A 20657-nucleotide genomic window follows, 5' to 3' on the forward strand; every position below is an offset into this window, starting at 1 on the left:
GGGTGATGCAGCATCCATCTCCTCTTTACTATTTTAATAACAGCACAAGGATGTGTCGCAACTGTGGAAGAGTCAGCTGGCTCCTGACCAAGAGAAATAGCAATGATCTTGATGGCACCCTTTAAAATAGCAGAGAAACCGGCTCAAACAGAAATTAACTACCCTGCAAGGTTCTGTGGCCCATAAAATACTTCTCCTGGCTCTATGGTTTTAAAATAACATGAAAGAAATACTTTCCATAAAAAGTAGTTAACTAGCACGTAGATTTTTTTTTTCAGTTGTAATTCTGAGAGGCATACCCAAACAAAATAGCTACACAAGCATTAAATTATACATTAAAGAAGGCTGATAAAGACAGTGAATTACAGAGCAACCATCTAAGATTTCAGATCTACAGATAGCAAGCATTATTAACATTTCTATTAAAGGTGACCTACAAAAGAGGGACAAAAATAATCCATGCCACTTCTGATTTCTTGTGATGCAGGACAAAGTGAATGTGAAATGGCTCCAGCCCAACTGCCACCTAGTCCTTCTGTCATCATTCCTGTCTGCTTCTCCTCCCCACCCTCCCCCCCAAAAAAAATTATTGAAGGAGAGCAGAGGATTGCTTTCTGCTGGGACTGCAAATTCCTAGACTGATGTTCTCTGTTTTACCTGAGAAACTTCTTTGGAGGGCATATAGAGGATGTTTTTCCTGGTGCTCACCTGAAACAATGAGAAGGTGAATTGGAGGAATTCACCCTCAGAGGGGTCTGTGAAGCAGAGGGAGGCTTTTCTTTTTTTTCTCCTTCCTTGAAGAGGTACCAGAGGTTTGACCATGCCAGCAAAGGCACCAATGGGCAGAGCTGGCTGCAGTGGGGCTGGAGGGGCTGCCTTCTGATGGGTGGCTCCTCAGGGAGGGCTTATTCTGCATCTCCCCTCCAGCAGCTCTTCCCTTGGGGGTCCCCAGTGTTGTGAGGGTTGGTCCAGCCCTTCAGGTCTGCCAGGGGGTGAGGGGAACCAGCTGTCTTGCCCCTCCAAACACCTGTGGGGTTTCAGAATGCTTGTGGGCATTATGTAATAATAAAAATATACTCGGAAATATATTAGTTAGATATTTATGCAAGTAAATACATATATACTTCCATTATATAAAGCTATAATTATTTTTATTTTATTAGTGAAATGAATAATGATCTCTGAGACTGCTGCTCCTCTGGCCCTGATGGCTGAGATTTTTTGACAGCTTATTTGGTTGCTGTTACTTTCAAAGTATATATAGAATAGAATAGAATAGAATAGGTTGGAAAAGACCTTTGAAATCATCACATCCAACCTATCATCCAATACTATCTAATCAACTAAACCATGGCACCAAGAGCCCCATCCAGTCTCTTCCTAAACACCTCCAGTGATGGTGACTCCACCGCCTCCCCGGGCAGCCCATTCCAATGGCCTATCACTCTCTCTGTGTAAAATTTGTTCCTAACATCCAGCCTAAACCTCCCCTGGTGCAGCTTGACATGGTGTCCTCTTGTTCTGGTGCTGGTTGCCTGAGAGAAGAGACCACCCCTCACCTGGCTACAACCTCCCTTCAGGGAGTTGTAGACAGCAATAAGGTCTCTGAGCCTCCTATTCTCCAGGCTAAGCAACCCCAGCTCCCTCAGCCTCTCCTCATAGGGCTTGTGTTCCAAACCCCTCACCAGCTTTGTTGCTCTTCTCTGGACATATTTCAGCAACTCAACATCTTTCCTAAACTGAGGAGCCCAGAACTGGACAAAGTACTCAAGGTGTGGCCTAACCAGTGCTGAGTACAGGGGCACAATGACCTCCCTGCTCCTGCTGCCCACACTGTTCCTGATACAGGCCAGGATGCCATTGGTTTTCCTGGCTGTCTGGGCACACTGCTGGCTCGTGTTCAGCTTACCATCAACCAGTACCCCCAGGTCCCTTTCTGACTGGCTGCTCTCCAGCCACTCTGACCCCAGCCTGTAGCACTGCATGGGGTTGTTGTGACCAATGTGTAGAACCCAGCACTTAGGTGTGTTAAATCTCATGCGCTTGGACTCTGCCCATCTGTCCAGCCTGTCAAGGTCCCTCTGCAGAGCTCTCCTAGCCTCTAACAGATCAACACCTGCCCCCAGCTTGGTGTCATCTGCAAACTTACTGATGATGGACTCAATCCCCTCGTCCAGATCATCAATAAAGATATTGAACAGGATGGGGCCCAGCACTGATCCCTGGGGGACACCACTAGTGACTGGCTGCCAGCTGGATGTGGCACTGTTCACCACCACTCTCTGGGCTCAGCTCTCCAGCCAGTTCCTATCCCAGGGCAGAGTGCTGCTGTCCAAGCCAGGGGCTGACAGCTCAGCCAGGAGTTTGCTATGTTATCAAAGGCCTTGCTGAAGTCCAGGTAGGGTCCACAGCCTTCCCCACATCCACCAGGTGGGTCACCTGATCATAGAAAGAGATCAGGTTGATCAGGCAGGACCTGCCCCTCCTAAATCCATGCTGGCTGGGCCTGATCCCTTGGCCATCCTGTGCGTGCTGGTAGAAACCAGCAGACAAATTGGATTGCACAGGCAGACCCAGAAACACACCATAACTGCATCAGCAGCATCACCATAGGTGATCACGCCCACACAATGAGGATGCTCATGGATTTGTCTTTTCCTTCAGCTGCTGGGTTTGGCACTGCCAATATCCTGAAAGAGTTTGACTCCAGACTGCCACGAATGTTTGAGAAACTGTGACTTGATAGCAGGTCAGTTTCTGGTGAAGAAAACAGGAAGGAGTAGAAATAATGAATTATATGCAGCACTGGCATATAGAGTGAGTGAATACACGTGTGTGTGTGTGTTCACTGTTATTACTACATGTCTGTAAGACTGAGTCGCTCTCAGGGTGGCAGGCTGCTGCCCTTGGCTCACACCAGCTGCGTGTGAGGGATAAGTAATTTTCCAAATGTTTTGTAGGCAAGGAAGTGAGGCCAATACACAATAATGCACCAAAGAGGGTTTCTGTTAACCTTTAAAGCACTCAGCATCTGCCACAAGGGCAATGAGATTAACAGGCCCACTAGTGGCTTTGCAGTGAAATAGCTTTACACATGGAGTTGGTGATGGTTTTGTGATGATAGCATCAGAAATTAAGAGTTTGGCTCAATTTTTTTTCTGATCTTTCAGTACAATTTTAGCAGAGCTAGGGTTGCAGAAAAGCAAGTGAGGAAGAGGGCTGGGGTGAGGTGGGTTCCCATATGGGGCAGCTGTCAGCAGAAACCAATTACTGCTCTTGGAAGTCTGTGGGATCCAACACCAGCACTTTGGAGTCTCACACCTAGCTGTGGGTGGTGTCAGTACAGCTCTGTGGCTACAAACCAATCATCTCTGTCCCATCAGGGACATGCTCAAGGCTGGTATCTCACTCTGGTGCTTGGTCTTTGGCAGCACCAATGCTGCCCATAAAACCCACCCGTCGCTGGGGCAAGGGGATCTGGCAGGAGGGTGAGGGGTGGGTGGTTTTTATACCAGCTTTTCTGTGCAATGCAGAGCATCTGGGCCTTAACTTTGGGGGTTTAATATTCCATGTCTCCAGATTTCCAACTGTAGACTGGTTTTCTGTATCATTAGTATCTGCTTTGTGATGAGCAGAGCATTCAATGTACCATTAGTATTAATTTCTATCAGAATTTCCTAAATCACAGCATTCCCAGATTTTCATCAGAATTTCCCCAATGGGCTCCTAGAAAGCTGGGTTCTGAGTAGCATAAAAACGTGGTGTGAAAGGCATGCGGGTCACATGCCTCAGAGTACCACCACTCCTCAGAGGCATACCCTGGTATCCTTTGTTCTCCATCCTCTATGCCCTGAGCTGATGGCTCTGCAGGGCTGCAGGGGAGTTATGAGAAAGCAGCTATTACCCCTCCCCTGCATCTTCTGCTTTCAGCTGCTAATGGAGACAGAGGAACAACTCCGGAGGGGAGGCACCAGTTGCATTTGCCACTGGCTGCAGTTGCTTGTTTATTTATCCCCTTCACTCTCCACTGGTTCATGGTGGCTTTGCTCAGAAGGAACATATGTTCTTCATTTAGAGGATTGATAGTGGCAGAAGGAGGTCAAATGATTTATCCAAGCTCCCACTTGGGAGTCCCACTAAAGAGCTTGTCTGTAGCACCTATTGGTTATCAGTCCTCCTCCATTCAGAGGAAACACGTGGATGAAGGGATTGAAATCGTCACAGTGGGATAAAGCAGTTCTCAATGCTGTCCAGCCTCTTTTTTTGGACAGACCCTTGTAAGGCTATGTAATGAAAATCCTAGAGAGGGTAGAAAGATCTGCACTTTAGTAGAATTAAGCTACATCTCCATATGGATCAGACACAAAGAAATTACAGCTGCACATTGGATACCTCAAACAAAGCAACATGGTTACTTGGGACTAAAACTCCCATGGCCCCCTCATGACTGGTGGGCTGGTGGGGGCCTCTGAACCTAGCTGGTGCTACCCTTTGCGTTGCTGCCACATCTTGGCCTGCTCTTCAATGCAGCTCCTCTCCATGGTGGAGCAGGGGTTGGATAAGTATTAATTTTCATGCTAATAATTCTCTCCCAAACCAAAATTCTTTTAACATTTTGCTGCACTGCAGTTGCTTTGCTGCCTCGGTGCAGTGACTCTATGTTAGACAAGGTGGCAGGTTTTCGTATGTGCTCGAGAGGCAAATAGAATGACCAAAAGTTCCCAGAGACACCATGTCCTAAGCAGGCACAACAAACCACTAGCAGTCTCTGGACACTAAGAGGGAGGGGGCCAAAAGCACAGGCAGCAAGGGCAAAGTAATAATTTGTGGTGGAATACTTCAACAATGGAAAATAACTTGGCCAGGCAGCATGGGCAGTGATGGTTTCCTTATACCCTCTGTGACTTCCCAGGCAGATACGCACTAGCCTGTTTAATGGGCACCACTGAGTTCATTTGTAGCTGAAGCAACTCTCTCCCTTAGTCGTCTTCCTAGCTGATCTTTCTCTACACCCAACAGTGCACAATCTCCAAACTTCCCCTTTCTGAGGGCTTCCTTTCTATTATTTTTTAATGGGGGGGGTGGGTGTTGTGTGTTTTGTTTTAATCTCACTTCTTATGTACTGTCAAAGGAAGGTTGTTCGCCCTTTTTTTTTGTTGACAAACATCTTTCCTTGGACCAGACTGGCTAGTACCTGTTGCTCTGAGACTGCCCAGAGCAGAGCAGCCAGGCCCAAGGGCTTGCGAGGGAAGAGTGCACTCACACCCAGGTCCTTGCCCTGAGGTCCAGCACTGAGCCCTCCCTGTGACATCCCCTTGGGTAACCAAGCTGCATGGCACAACTTTGAAATCAACTGCAGTAACTGTGCAGTGGAACTCCCACTTGGGCAAGCTGTGTCTGCTGGAACAACACACCACATGATGGTGGTGCTGCATCTCCTGGCTAGACTGGTTGTTCTGCAAAGTCTTAACTATCAACACATGCCAGATCATCTGGAGCTGAACTGACCACCACCAGCACACAGCACCCAGATGAAGCATGTGGATGTTGCCTCACCTCAACTAGCATGGAAAATGCAGCTAGCAAATTAGCAGCAGTGGCCCATAGTCAAGCAAAAAGTGTTTCGTGGACCAGGTGAGTAGCCCTTAGGTATATTCTAGATAGTTCTAAGAACTGGAAAAATTCTGCTTATGCTATTTGGTTTTATTTTCGTTATCCAACTGAGAAAGCAAGAAGAAGGGAAGGACTTAACATGAACAAGTTGGGTGTTGTGTTTACAAGCACTGGGACTGTGCTGCAGACACTGTGCCCCACGAGTCCCCACTGTTCAGGCTCCCACTGCATGCATCTTCATAGGCTGCTGATAGGGTTAAAAGGTACACATACACATGTGCACACAATGAGCAGCACAAAGACTTCCACATTTCAACCTGGAATGAATGGTATCCGGAATAAGCATGGATGCAATCCCTTTTCCTCCATCCCTCCTCTTCACAGCCTCTGAATTACAATCTCTTTACTGGTGTGGCAACTTCTTAAATGCGCTGGTATAGGTCAAACATTTTGGTCTGGCACTCAAAACTCTTCAAAAAAGTTTGCAGTCTTTGGTATGGTGCACTGAGATGTCCTGGGTTAACACAACCCATGACAGGAGACCACACTGCAAACCTCAGTTCTTCTGAGGAGTTCAGGTGTGACCTCTTCCTGCAAGGGCTGATATATTTCCATGCTCAGGTATCATCTCTTCTCATCTCTACTGGTCCTAACCAACTTTTCTATTGGTTATCCTGCAACACATCACATGGGAAAGCTTCTGTGATTCATGCTGAACAAATGTGAGACTGTGCTACCTACAAGCTGTGCTTTGGAACAATGCCACTTCTCCCAGCTTGTACCATCCAAGTTAGCCTGGTGTTAACACCCTTATCTGCCCACAGACACAGAGGGAGTTTGGTGGTGAAGGGATGCCTAAAAGGTGCAGAGCAAAGCTGAGCTATTAGAATAAAAATGCTCAAACACCCACCACTATGCTCATGGAGAGTGGGAGGCAATTATTCAGGTTCCATATTTTGCATGAAGACAGTTCATTGCAAGAGTCTCACAGCTGAGCCAGGTACTTCTCTGCTGGACTCTCTCCAGAGAAGAAGCCCTGCTAATGTATACGTGCACCAATGGTTTCTAATTCCAAGCTGCTTGAAGGCACCCTCAGTGCAGTTTGGCTTTGTGCTTACTGCTGTATGAGCCTGGGAAGTCTGCATGTCCATAGCCAGTAAGAAACCTGCCCAGAGACATTTCATTGACTTCCATCCTGTGGAGGGGATGGCAGGAAAAACGTGTTCCTGGCAGATCTCTCCAGTCCTGCAGTGAACACTGTTGAATGTTGAGCTGGTGAGTCTTTCCAGGGAAACTGGGATTTATCCATATGCCAGGCATAGTAGAATAGTGACAAACCAGATTTCACTATAGTGCCACCCCTGCCCTGCCCCTGGCTATTCCCCTGCTGGGAGCTGCTGTCCCATGTGGCCCCTCCAAGCTGTGCTGCAGGCAAGACCCACCCTTCATGGCCAACAACCTTCCAGCTGGTCCTAAGTTACTCAAATCTGGCTTTCTGTTTTTTCCTTATGTGTATGAACAGGCCTGGTGCTTGAGGCTGGTGGGCACAAAGGTGGTGTAAATGAAAGCACAAACACAGCTCATCTCATTACTAGATCCACCAAGCGCAGTGTGCTACAGCTTAGACAGTCCTGCTTTGAACCAGGGTGAGGAATTCATAGAATTCTCATAAATCTTGATTGTTCCACTTTCATTGAGGGTTTTCATTATTCCTTTTCTAATTTTGTTTGCTTCTCCCCCCCCCCCCCATTAATCATTCTCTGTTTCTGAAGTTTCCTCTCTCCAGTGAGGGAGAATTAAAAAAGCTCTGCTTGGCAGAGCTGGTGAACCACACCAGCTGCATACTAACAAGGACAAGGATGGCTCTTGAGCAGCACGTGGGCAAAGAAGGAATGCAGGCACTCCAGCCAGCATGTAGGCTTCAAGGAAAACCTGGCTGCCTTTTGTGAGCAACGTGGCTCTTGGAAGGAGTAACCTAGTCCTAACCTCAGCCTCATCAGCTTAGAGGATACTGTTATGAGCATCATATCATTTGGTCATCTACATCATGGTTTGGCTGCCAAAGTCCTACTACATAACCTTATTTTATATGTATGATATACCCTTTGGATAACCTGCTCACTTTTAAGAACGTGCTTAAAGGTCCTGGACCTTTTAGCACGTTCTTAGGTAACCACTGTCCTTACATATCACATCAGGAAAAGCAGGGAGTGGGATGAAAGGGGAATCAGAGAATCCTGTTGTGACATGGGAATCAGCCAGGGTGTAGATGATGAGTGGCACAGGCCCTGAAGTAGCTACAGAGGAGATGGAGCTGGAGGAATGCTGCAGTAAAACCATGGGGTAAAGCTGTAAGTGAACCAACACTAAAGCATGGTGGGGTTTTGCTTTAAACAGGCAACTCATGGTGTTGCATCTAAACCCACCATATTCACGAGTCTCAACTTCCATTACAATACAGCCTCACAGCAGAAAAGCCCTCAAAGTATGACCTACTGGCCTAAATGGGCAAAACATTAATACAAATAATATTCCATAGCTATAGCTATAAGCAGCAATGACCCTACAGCCTCTGACCATGCAGCACATCACCAGTGTTGATATGTTCACAGTCCCAGCATTGTGTGCCCCGATAATTTTCTTTTTAACAGTAGTTAGGTGGTTAATTACTTGATGGTTGCAGGCTGAAGTCTTATTTTTCATGTGTGACTTAGTAATTATATTGCTCTTACATAATGTAAGTAACAGCTACATGATTTTAAAAGAATAGTCAAATTTGGCAGACAGGTTAGAGTAATTTCATTTCATACTGGAGCCTAATGCTGAGAGATTGCACAGAACGCAGAAGGCAGCTGCCTGAAATAGTTTGAAATTAGCGTGTGGCAACCAACAGCTGTTATTATTGTATTACTACTTGTAATTCCCAAATGGAGAATCAAATGTCTATAATAGATACAGCTTTTAACACCAAAGGGAAAAATAAAATAAAAAAAAAAAGAAAGAAAATAGTTCTTTTCTGTTTCTGGCAAGGAAAACTCTTTTAGGCAATGATAGCACTGAATGTACATTTCTCAAGTGAGGAGGGGAAAAACCCCAACCTTGCAAGGTTTCTTTGCACAGGACTTCAACTTTCCACAGATGTTACTGCAGGACTGTCTGAGATTTCTGCTGAAAGGCTGGCAGAAAGATAGAATAAATTTAGCTTTAGAGATAAAAAGAAGCTATTCAACTTTTTGGGTTATAATACACATTTGCTGTAACTGCATTTAGGTTGGACTTTAGCACTTATTTGCCAAAACCCAAGATCTTCTCTCTCTCCTCCGAACCCATGAGCCAAAGCACTCCATTTCTGTGTTTTAAGACGCATCTATCAACAATAGCACAGTGAATTACAGGGCTGGTGACTATGAACACAGGATCACATTTCAGGCTCTTGGAGCTTAATATTGGCCAGTAAATTTTTTCCCAGTAAATGTTACCAGGCTTTAATTTCTGCATATCAGTTTACACGAGAAGGCCGGCTCAGGCACAAGGACTCATGCATTAACCTGATCTCCCAGCCAGACATAGAAGTAACTCAATCAATCAATGCATCTTTAATTTGAAATGCTTGGTGACTAATCTCTTGTTTTCTTTAATTAATGATCCACAGTTAATCTTTATGAATGGTAAATAGTCTATTTCAGCATTGATAGCAAGATTTCCTATGGGAAAAATCTTCCCCTATAGTTTTAATTTAAATATGCATTTTCACATGGCACTTACCAAATCCTTACCTTTATGCTGTTGCACGATTACAGGTCCATTAACTAACCACATTTGACAACTTGTTTATTGAGGGGAGCAGCTATTTTACATCCTCTCCCTGGGAAAAGAAAATACTCTAACAAACATTCAACAGCTGCAATCACAGAGTACTGAATTAATTGCTTTGAAGATCTCAGTCAAGAAGATCTTGATAAAAAAAATCAAAGAAAATGTTGTCTGACAGAACACATGAATGAGAGCGCCAGAAGGGACTTGGGCTTGGTGAGCTGCATTCCAGCTCTGTGGAGCACTTGATGAAGATTGCACCTTGAAATGCCAGACTGAGACAGAAGAGAAGCTCCTTTGCTTGTTTGTTCTCTTAAGCATTGGTTTATGAACCTCAGAACTCACACAGATCATGCAATTACAGCATCAGGATGCTGCTAAAAGGCCAAACAAACTCAAGCACAATCAGGTCTATAAAGGCTGACTCATGAATATTTTGTACATGTAACCTCTGTGGCTGATTTTTCCTGCCATACAAATAATTAACCCAGAGGGTATTGTGAGGCTTAATGATTATAAAGCACTTTAAGACTGTCTCCCAAAGGGAGCTGCTGTGATTGCACTGGAGTGGGATGAAAAGCAGAGGAAGGTGTGTGTGGGTATCTTGACTCTGGACATGGCTGGGCCAAAGCGCCTCAGTACACAGCAATGCTTGGAGCCAGACACTGGGGAAAGGCAGCACTGCTGGCACTGTTCCCTTGCTGCTGTGTCCAGGGTAGTATCAGGAGTTTGCATGTAACCTGTGCATATTGGTGCTTTGTGGGACTAGAGTATTGTCTAAAATAGTGGGATCACTGCTAAAGCTTGATATATGTATGTACTGGAGTCTCCTGGAAAGGAGTTTCTGCTCTCTCTTCAGCTCCTTTGACCATAGGGTATTTGCTGGCACACATTCTGCTCCTTCAGCAATACAAGGGACATCACAGTGTCTCATGTGAGAAAGTCCCACACTCTGCTACATAGATGAGTCACAGCCTGCAGTGCACTGGCCAAACACAAAGGCACACTTCTTTCAGCTGGTGCACCTTGCATGCTTTGCAAGCCAGCTGAAATGAAGTATGTTCTTGCCAGTTAAGTCTAATTCCTAGTGACATTGAAAGAGGAGAGCTAAAAGGTTCAAAATGTCCTGTTGTAAGTGGCTTCAAAAGCAAAGTACAAGGACTAGACATTACCGTGTCTAAATAGTGCGTCACTATAAAAACCTGGAAAAGTTGCCCAGTAGGCTGGAGGGTAGTGAGAATGTCAAGTGGCTTTGCAGAAAACATCCTAATTAACTTTCTGTGGGTCACATGAAACTCCTAAGAGTCAGCTTTTCAAAACTGCCCTGTTCTTACACTGAAAATATTCTCTAAAAATGAGAACTTCAATTCTTTTCCCTTTCCTGCAAGCCCGCAGCTCAGAAGAATCTGTGAGGATGGCAGAATTTAGGTCACAGTCATGAACTGTGGCACTATTTTGCCAAATCCAGCACCACTGCAGTCTAATTTCTCAAAGAGTGTGATGGAAACTACTATCACAACTGCCCTTGTTTGTAGGTGAGGAGCTGAGGAGCTATGGCACTTGCACTGGCTCTTGTTAAATACAGGCAAGAGCCTGGATTGAATTTATGTACTATGTACCCTGATTCAAATAATTTTTCTGCAGTAACCTCTTGGCTCTTTTTAGAGCTTCAATAAGAGACAGATGGAGCCTAACTAAATAATTGGCTCTATCTTTTCTTCTTTTTTTTCAGGTATGGTTGACAGATTTGCCCTGCTGAAGGAGATGTGTAGAAAAAGGCAAATAAACAGAACATTGTTAAAGTTTGTCTTAATCACTCTAACAAGCTGTAGAGTAGCAGAAAACTGGTATGCCCTGGTTTATCATTATGAAAAGTGTAAACAGTGAGTTATGCATTAATGCTTGGAAATCACCAACTTTACTTACCAAGGAATTAGGGAATTATTTTAAATGGATAAATGGAAGAGCAGGTGTCTATCTTTGGGCTTAACAGGCTACTGAGTGAGCCAGGATAAACCCAAGATCATCCCAACACAGCAGACCATTCTTTACTGAAGGATAAATGATCGAGCCAATATTTAAGAAACTTTCTAATGAGGTCATGAATAAAATGTGATGTATTATTAGGCACACAATTGAATTCCAGTAAAACAATTTAAAATTCAGATATATTAAAGGCATGGCATAGTAAATCCAATCTGACCTGGAGCTGTGTGTGGAATACTATTAGAAGGATTTGTCCTTAATAGAAAGCTTTTCATTAATTTAATGAATTTAAGTGAGACGCTTCTAAATTTCAGCAAAGTTTCTTCCATGTTTGAAGAGCTACTCTGCCCCACGTCATATCAAAGAGCACATGCTGTGAGAGAAGGCTACAGTGGTCAGAACAGAATTAACCAGGTTGGAAAAGACCTTCGAGATCATCAAGTCCAACCTATCTTCCAACACTATCTAATCAACTAAACCATGGCACCAAGCACCCCATCCAGACTCTTCTTAAACACCTCCAGTGATGGTGACTCCACCACCTCCCTGGGCAGCCCATTCCAATGGCCAATCACTGTTTCTGTGAAGAACTTCTTCCTAACATCCAGCCTAAACCTCCCCTGGTGCAGCTTGAGACTGCTCTAAAGAAAAGCAGCCTTGTCCTCTGTGCTGTCAGCAAGTCTGGATACAGGGGAAACAAAGGCAAAGTTGCCAGAGGTCCCCATTTCTCCCACAAACCAAAGAGGCAGGCTAAGAGCCTGGCAGCTCAGTGCTTTAACGGTTGTGATTCTGTCTGATACATCCACGTCATGAGAAGGTGAGTTAAATCACTCTCCATTCATTTTGAAAGCTCTCAACCCTTTGCGTACAGACATGAGCACCTGGAGAGTAATACTCACAACCAAAGGAAATACAGCAGGTGCTGCCACCTGATAAACAAATGCTGTGTGGACAAAGCAGCTTACTTGTGCCAGCTACACATCCATAATGTTTTTCCTGCTATTGAGAAATATGTAAGTCAAATGCTAAGCCACCATAACTGCACTATGATGATCTTCTCATTCCTAAAGGGCATCTTTCACTAAGCACAGACCATTCTGGCCACAGAGCAACAGAAATGTATTTGTTTGCTTCTTGCTAGTGCAGAATGAGCAGCTAAAATGGAGACAATACTAACGAACATTCAATGTTCGTGTAAATCACCCCTCAGCTAGAAATGCATGCTCAGCCCTGGGCACCCAGCTCAAGGAAGATATTGTCAAACTACATGTAAGACAGGAAATAGATGCTAATTAGAAAATAGAAAACATAATCCAAAAAAAGATCACAGAATGGCTTGGGTTGGAAGTGACCTCAGAGATCATCTACTCCAATCCCCCTGCCATGAGCAGGGATGCATCTCAACTGGACTTGGCTGCTCAAGGCCTCAGCCAACCTGGCCTTAGAAGAGTTATCCACAGCCTCCCTGGGCAGCCTATTCCAGAGTCCCACCTCCCTCCTACTGAAGAACTTCTTCCTAAGATCCTGCCTAAACCTATTTTGCCTCAGCTTTAAACCATGCCCCCTTGTCCTATTGCTAGACACTCTTACGCAAAGTCCCTCTGCAGCCTTCCTGTAGGATCCCTTCAGGTATTGGAAGACAGCTCTAAAGTCCCTTCAGAATCTTCTCTGGGCTGAACAACCCTAGTTCCCTCAGCCTATCCTCGTAACAGAGGTGTTCCAGCCCTCGGATCATCTTTTGGCCCTCCCCTCTGGACTCACTCCAACAGCCTCTGTGTCCTTATGACAGAGACACCAGAACTGGATGCAGTATTCGAGATGGAAAAGATTAGGACCATTTGCCTTCAAGATGAGAAAACTTAAGCAAATGCATTTGTATTTTGGTACCACCTTTATAGCTAGTGACAACAAACCAAAAAAAACCCCAAAAATCAACCAAACAAAAAGTGGTGATGGACAATTATTGATTCTTTCCTACTTAGTAAAAGAAAATATACACATTTGTAAGTCTGGAAAGAAAACTCTTGTGGCATGTGATCGAACCACAAGTTCTACAAAGCAACAGTGATGTCAAAATTTAAATAAGTTTTAAAACCCTTTTCTTTTTTTACTTTCAACTGTCACAGCCAGACACAGACATGAACAGAGACGTAGACAGGATGAAAGATATATAGAAGAGTCTGCAATTAATGGGTTGGAAGAAGCTTTCTGTGTATGAAACAACTCCACAGCTTCCTTCTGCAGGTGTTCCTGATCACCTTCTGCCTCTTTTGTAACTCTTTTGGAATAAGGTCATAGAAATGTGAAGAAAATCCTTAACAGAATAAAAGACAATTCACAAGTTGCTGCCATTCTTCTCCCCTTGGGGAGATACACAAAGAACACTGAGAAAGCTATCTTGATATAAAAATCTCAACAGATTGGGGGTTTTTTCCCATGAAAAGCAATTTTTTTTGGATGTCTTGCAAACAGGTTTTTCTGTGAGTATACAATATATATAAATGGAAGGATTGCAGTATAGCCATTTGCTAATGAGTATATGAAGAGGTCATCAAATCTGACTTTACTATGCTCCCTTAAAGCAAACTGCAGCAACTTTAGCTGCAGCATGAATTTCATTAAATCACTCAGCTGCATTGGCTTGCCTTGCAATTATTAGTCATGCTTTGTTTTTTTCATGGACTCTTAAATCAGTCAAATATTCAAAAATTAAAGCATCTACCAATTCCCTCAATGTTTATGACAGTTCAGAACACTTTAGAGTGGCACAGTTCGCTTTAAATTAGCAGTGCTATACCGAGCTGTAGCCAGTGAGGTGGAGCTCCCCTTCAGGACAAGGCTGCCTGCCTTCCTTTGAAAGGGAAGAAATGGCTGGCATTAGTTGTGTCAGTGGCTCAGTCATGAAGTCACCATACAAAGCAGATGTCATGACATCCATCTGCTTCATGACGTTCTCTTGCAAGGCAATGAAAGAGGTAACATAGCACCAAACCCAAAACATTCAAGCACATTTCACAGAATCACAGAATGTCAGGGTTTGGAAGGGACTTCCAGAGATCACAGACTCCAACCCCCCTGCCAACGCAGCATCACCTAGGGCAGGCCAGACAGGAACAAATCCAGGCAGGTCTTGAAAGTCTCCAGAGAAGGAGACTCCACAACCTCTCTGGGCAGCCTATTCCAGTGCTCCATCACCCTCACCATAAAGAAGTGTCTCATGTTGAGGTGGAAACGCCTGTGTTCCAGTTTGTGCCCATTGTTGTCACTGGGCACCACTGAAAAGACACTGGCATCTTCATCTTGACACCCACCCCTCAAATATTTATAGATGTTGATAAGATTCCCTCTCAGCCTTCTCTTCTCCAGACAAAACAGCTCCAGGGCTCTCAGTTCTTCTTCAGAGGAGAGATGTTCAAGTCCTACAATCATTCTTGTAGCTCTCTGTTGGACTCTTTCCAGCATATCCCTGCCTCTCTTGAATTCGGGAGCCCAAAATTGTGGCCCTTGTGGAAACAAGGTGCATTTCAGATAACATTTCTAACTTACCTTACAGAGATCTACTGGATGCACATTGAACGACTCACTGAGCACTCAAAGCTGGCTGCCAAATGGATTTTTCTCCCTTTCTCGAGTTCAGAAAACTGAGGCCAATGCTGTTTGCTGTTGTCAGCACCAGCCTAGAGGGATACATTCAGCAGGCCCAAAAGTAGCTGCCCGTAAATTCTGTTTTTACAGCAGCCACCACCCCTGGTTTATAAATTGAAATAAAGTGCAGTGTGGTTCTAGATTGAAGGAATTACACCAAAACCCTTCTGCTTCAGTAATGTTTTTAATTTCACTTGCATATTTAAACAGAAATACAGTATGGTAGCAGCAAAACCAGATTCCTCTTCTAACATTTCACATACATTAGTGTCCATACCTGCAGTTTTCTCTGAAGGCAATCTACATAAATTAAAAACCAACTCTGAATACTAGAGTATTTCCAAATATGTACAAACCAGCATAAAACAACTATTAATCTAATTACCATCAAAAAAAGCCCCAAACAATCACAATACTAGTAAAAATGTAAACAGTTCAAACTAATGTCTTTAAAATCACAAACAGTACCGTCTCCCATTACAAGGCCTAGTGAACAGCTGAAGACATTAGGTACACTATAAAAAGTTACAAAATTAAGTCTTCGTTCAGTCAATATTCAAAAGTTTTTCATGTGCTGTGAAATTTCTGTTTGAGTTTGGACAAGCAATTGCTTTCATGTTGTATTTCTTGAAAGGAGAGTTCAAGCTGCGTATTGTCTGTGCCTGACTTTCAGATCCCAAGCCCACTACTTAATTCCGCTTTTAAGCGGAACAACAAACAGGTCCAATTTTCAGAGAAAGCCTCTGAAAAGTGCCTAACCTCCTGTAGCTCACCATTTGCAGATGTCAATGTGTTCACCACACTGCCTAGTCTGAGCCACTCATTCTAGGTACAATGTCTGAACAAATACTGTTTCTCCATGGACCCCAGTGCCAGGCAGCAGCATGTCAACTTGCCCGTGTAGATGGGAACATGGGGCAATGGGATATAAGGGTTGGAAGAAGCCACAGGCCTCCACTGTCTTCCAAGCCTTGTCCCAGTAAGAGGCTGGCTACAGTTACCTGCGCCTTTGGGGTTTTGGGGGTGTTTTATGTATTTGTTTGTTTATTTACTTATTTATTTCCCATTTCAGCATTATTTATAGTTGTTAATAAAATGGCTTTTGGTCTTTGATCAGTGATATTCTGAGTTGTGCAACTAAAGCCCTCTCATGATGGAATGCAACTGATAGAATGTCCTAAAAATAGGATGGTTGATTTTACTACTAATATCTATGTTCTCTTGCAGAGACATAAACTGAGTACAAATGTCTTTCCTACAACTGACAATAGTGTATAGCTAAGATCAACATTTGCTGTTAGCTTGCAGTTTTTATCAGTTAAACCAACTTCTTTAACAGAAGATGAGATAATGGCAATAATAAATGGCAATACAGAAGGGAAAAAAAATACTGAGTCAGTAACAATACATGCTAAAACCTGAAGTCAGCTGGGGTTTCATAATAGGGATTATATAGTGGTTGTTGAACTAAGAGAAACTACATTCAGTAGCAGAAGTTTCTCCAGCTGTAGGAGCATAAACATGCAATTAGTCAGACAAGTCTCAATACTGCCATGATGTTTCATAGGACCATAAGAACAGCACTGTTGTTGTGAAGCAGGATGATATGGTTAAGTAATGGCCTAGTTTGCTTAGTGGTGATGAGGGCAATAATAGTGAACTAGCTCGTGTGACTCTAATTTAAGGATATAAAATATCAATCAACAGAGCTTCATAGAGAACAGGTCTTGAATAACATTGCACTTTACTCTTTCATATTGTAAGCTCAGCTGGCAAAGACACCTGCAATAACCCTACTGAAGTCACCTACCGAAAACCAGATGAACATGTAATTTTATTTACAACATCAGTACTGGATTGAAACAACATAGTATGTTGAAGACAGAAAACTAATTTCAAAATGCAGTATTAATAGGGAATCAGCAAGAAGTACAGTTGGGTTTCACCTTATTACATTTTTTCCAGGCTTTGGGGAAAACAGAGACATGAATTCAATGGCCTCTCTGTTTGCTTTTTCCCAGCCCCCTGCCCATGTCACTGATGTAATAAAAACTTAGCACCTCAGTCTACAAACCTCACCTTGCATTCAATTTTAAAAATCAATGATCTGGAAGAAACTGTAAAAATCACTTGCAATAAATTTGCAAAGGACATGCAGACTGCTGGAGCAGTAAAGAATGAGGACAGGTCACTTATACAGAGCAATCTGGATCACTTCATGAGCAGTATTTTAATGCTGGTAAAATACAGTGTATATTTCTAAGAAAAAAAGAAGGTGGGATAATAAGAGGAAGATGTACTGCATTCGTGAAAAAGACTCTGAAGAGGACCTGAGCCATAAAAGTCAGCATCCAAGGCAACATTTCCACAAAAAAAGGGATAATCCAATTTTTGAGGAAAGAGGGGAGGAAGATACTATTCAGGGTATGAGGATCTTGCTATGTCCCTACATCACTATTGACATATGGCTTGTAATGCAGATGTCACACTTAAAAACATTTCAATACTTGAGGAGTACAGAGAAGAATGTGAAGATTAATTAGTCTTGGATAATGTTCGTTGCCACAAGAAAGTTAAGGAATTCAGTACATCTCATCAGGGAAAAGGTTAAAAGGGACATAATCATGATTTACAACTGCACACAAGCAATTAGAAAAGCTGATACTACAGAGATCAATATAAGCAATCAAATGCATAAAAAGACCAAAATAACTTAAGGTGGAGCTAGAAATGCAAATAGAAAATCAAGTGAAAAATGTACTTGCGGTAATTAAGTACTGCAACAGGAGGTATGAGTGAATTCTCATCACTTGAAGATTTAATATTAAATGCCTTCCTAAAATATGTATGTTCAGTTCAAAACAAAGCCACTGAATTTGATAGAGAAACTGAAATTCAATGGCCTGTTGAACTTGAAAATAAATCTTCATTATGATGCCTTCTTGCCTTATATATTTATGAGATTTATTTTGAAATAACAGCTAAATGGAAGCGGATTACCAAGAAGAAGGGATTCTTTTTTTCCAGGGCACAGCAACATTTAAGGCTAGGTTTAAAGCTAAATAAACTGCAGCTGCATTTTGGCAAATATGCCTTTTTTTTTTTCCTCCCTGTTTTAGTTGTCCTATTTCTTGTTCAAGGTTGCACAATCCACTTAGTTGACTGATTTAAATAATCATGTAGTTATTTTTCAGTGTTTCTGTTCCTATTCAGACACCATTCACAAACCATCCACTTAAGTAACTTACTTATTGTAAGAATGACTGAGGTTGTTTCACAGGGAAAATGGGATGTGATTAAAAGAAGAATGGACAAGGACATTCTAGAAACGAAGGGCTCTAATCCTGCAAAAAGCTTTGTAAATGAAACCTCCCTCTCAAACCCCATCCCAAAGAGCCAATGAACTGTTAGGGGAAATCAGCTGATACCTTTACAGCTGTGCAGCCAAGAGCTTGGCAGAAGACTGAAAACATATAAACAAATTGACCATACACACAGTACCTTCTGGAGAAATGGTTAAACACGCAAAGCCATCTGCACTTCAGAAAAAAAACACTAATTAATGAACTGTATGCATACAGTTATGTACACTGCATATGTATCAGTTGCTGATAGGACTCTCTCAACACATGTCTGAATACCAAGAGGAAGAAGATCTGCAAGCAGACCTTTGCTCTTGGATTACTCCCAGCATCTGAGATACAAGCACCAACCAAGGAAAGTGTTGGTTATTTAAGCTGTGGATCCAGAACAGAATCTTTCCTACACAATGGATGCCACAGGTGCTACAGAAAACGGTGATTTGTCAGATGGAAGAATATCAAAGTTCAGTATTTTCACCTGATGTACTTCTTGTCTATTATTTCAGCAAGAACAAGCAGTGAAAAAAAAAATCCTATTTGGTTACCAGTAACACTTCCATGTTTACAAACCAGCTCATGCAGATAATCCCCGGTCCATTCGGACAGCACATGCACCAGAAAGAACTTTGGCAATCCCCCATTGAATTGACACAGCTGCTTCAGAAATTCATAAAAGTTACAGCACAAGAACTTTTCATAGTATATGATCTTATAACCAGTGGTTCCCAAACAGTGAGGGAGAGAGAATATTTCAGGTGAAGCCAAGCAGAGACACCAAGAAAATCAGCTTTGCAAGATCTGTGCTGTATGTGAAATTCCTGCTTGAACTAGTCCAAGGAGCTGCAGATGGGCTAAGCTGAGGGACTGGTAAATGGCAATGGTAACATCCCCGTTGCAGGGACACTGAGTTGCCCTGAACACTGCCAGTTTTTCAGGGACAGAGTATTGAACCTCTCTTTTCAGAATCAGCACTGTTATTGCAGATGGAGAACTCCCCCCTGTTACTAGTGCAATTATTTAGATGTTAGCAATAATGAATACAGCTGAGACTGCAGCTACCAGTAATGTCCTGGTTAAAAAACCACAACTGTAGCCCCAATACTTATAAACTATATGCTAAAATCTATTTTTACTCAAGAGTCAAAGTAGAAGGCTAAGAAAGTTAAAATTCCAGGGACTCTTCTAAGGTAATGATGATGTCTATAGCTGCAGCCATGATCTAGGGTCTAGCATTTGGGTGATGCATTTCTGTCTAGGGATTGGTACCGGTTTGGTTTCAACCTCACTCTTGTTAGCCACTGAAATAGGATTCCCATGGCCAGCTGAGCTGCTTTTTCTACAAGGATCAATTCTGCGAGGAGCAGCAATTGGTGTTTGAAAAGGCTGCATTTTTGTAGTTAACTTTGAGTCAAAGCAAGAACTAGAAGCAGATGTGTGCTCAGACTTCTCACAGTTTTCCTCACCTGACTGCTCTGTGTTCACTTGTGCTTTTCCTCTGTATGGTGATTTATCAGGAGGTGGAGGTGGAGCTCTTCTTTTCTTTCCTCTGCTGTCATTAGGACTTGTAATATCTCTTTTTGGGCTCAGATGTGTGTTTTTCTGAACAATCATCTCATGAGATCCATCAAAGAATGAAGCCCATAAGGAAGAAACAGGCTCTTTTTGCTGGCCAAGCAGGTACTCACCATCGCTCTCTTCGATTTTTCTTTGTATGATATCAACTAAGCCCTCATGTTTCACTGGAGAATCAATGCCTGTAATTTCCAGGGACAGCAATTAACTCAGATTAAAATGCTACCAATGATTTTACTGCTACCTATTTTGTTATTACTATCCAGAATACTAAACTGCATTAACTGTCTCATGAAGTCTGGACTGCTATTAAGAGTATTAATGAAGTGGAAAAGATTACATATGCTTTCAAAATAAAAACAGAGGGTTTTTTTTTAACTGGCATTGAGGCAACAGGGCAGGCACTGAAATTTCTTTCCAAGTAAAAGCAGAAAAAATAATGTACTACTAGGAAACCTCTATGTACTAGATAGTAAATATAGTTTGTTATATACTGCTTTGAAAATTTCATTTCAGAGAAGGCCCATGAAAGTCTACAACTAAATATTCTTCTGCTTCCAGGCTGGAGCAAATGGGACATCTTTACGTGGGTCCTTTTTCCTTTGTGTGCTTTAAGACTGTCTTGCTCCATTTCTTTTCCCCTCATATTTTCCATGTATACTGCAG

At 42.8% G+C, this 20657-nt stretch overlaps 1 protein-coding gene across 6 annotated transcripts in view; it reads right to left on the reverse strand.

Annotated features, from left to right (window-relative positions):
• Positions 1 to 15228: 15228 nt before the first annotated feature.
• Positions 15229 to 20657, reverse strand: part of RTKN2 (rhotekin 2) — a 214394-nt gene continuing 208965 nt past the window's right edge. For all 6 annotated transcript variants that reach the window (XM_068140107.1, XM_068140105.1, XM_068140106.1 and 3 more), the window contains one exon: positions 15229 to 20173. In XM_068140107.1, coding sequence (XP_067996208.1) covers positions 19620 to 20173 — 554 coding nt within the window. In that variant the 3' untranslated portion in view covers positions 15229 to 19619. The remainder of the gene's footprint in view (positions 20174 to 20657) is intronic.

Source organism: Melanerpes formicivorus, unplaced genomic scaffold (assembly GCF_026170545.1).
Source record: "Melanerpes formicivorus ecotype bairdi unplaced genomic scaffold, bMelFor1.0.p_v2 SCAF_6, whole genome shotgun sequence".
Taxonomy (NCBI): domain Eukaryota; kingdom Metazoa; phylum Chordata; class Aves; order Piciformes; family Picidae; genus Melanerpes; species Melanerpes formicivorus.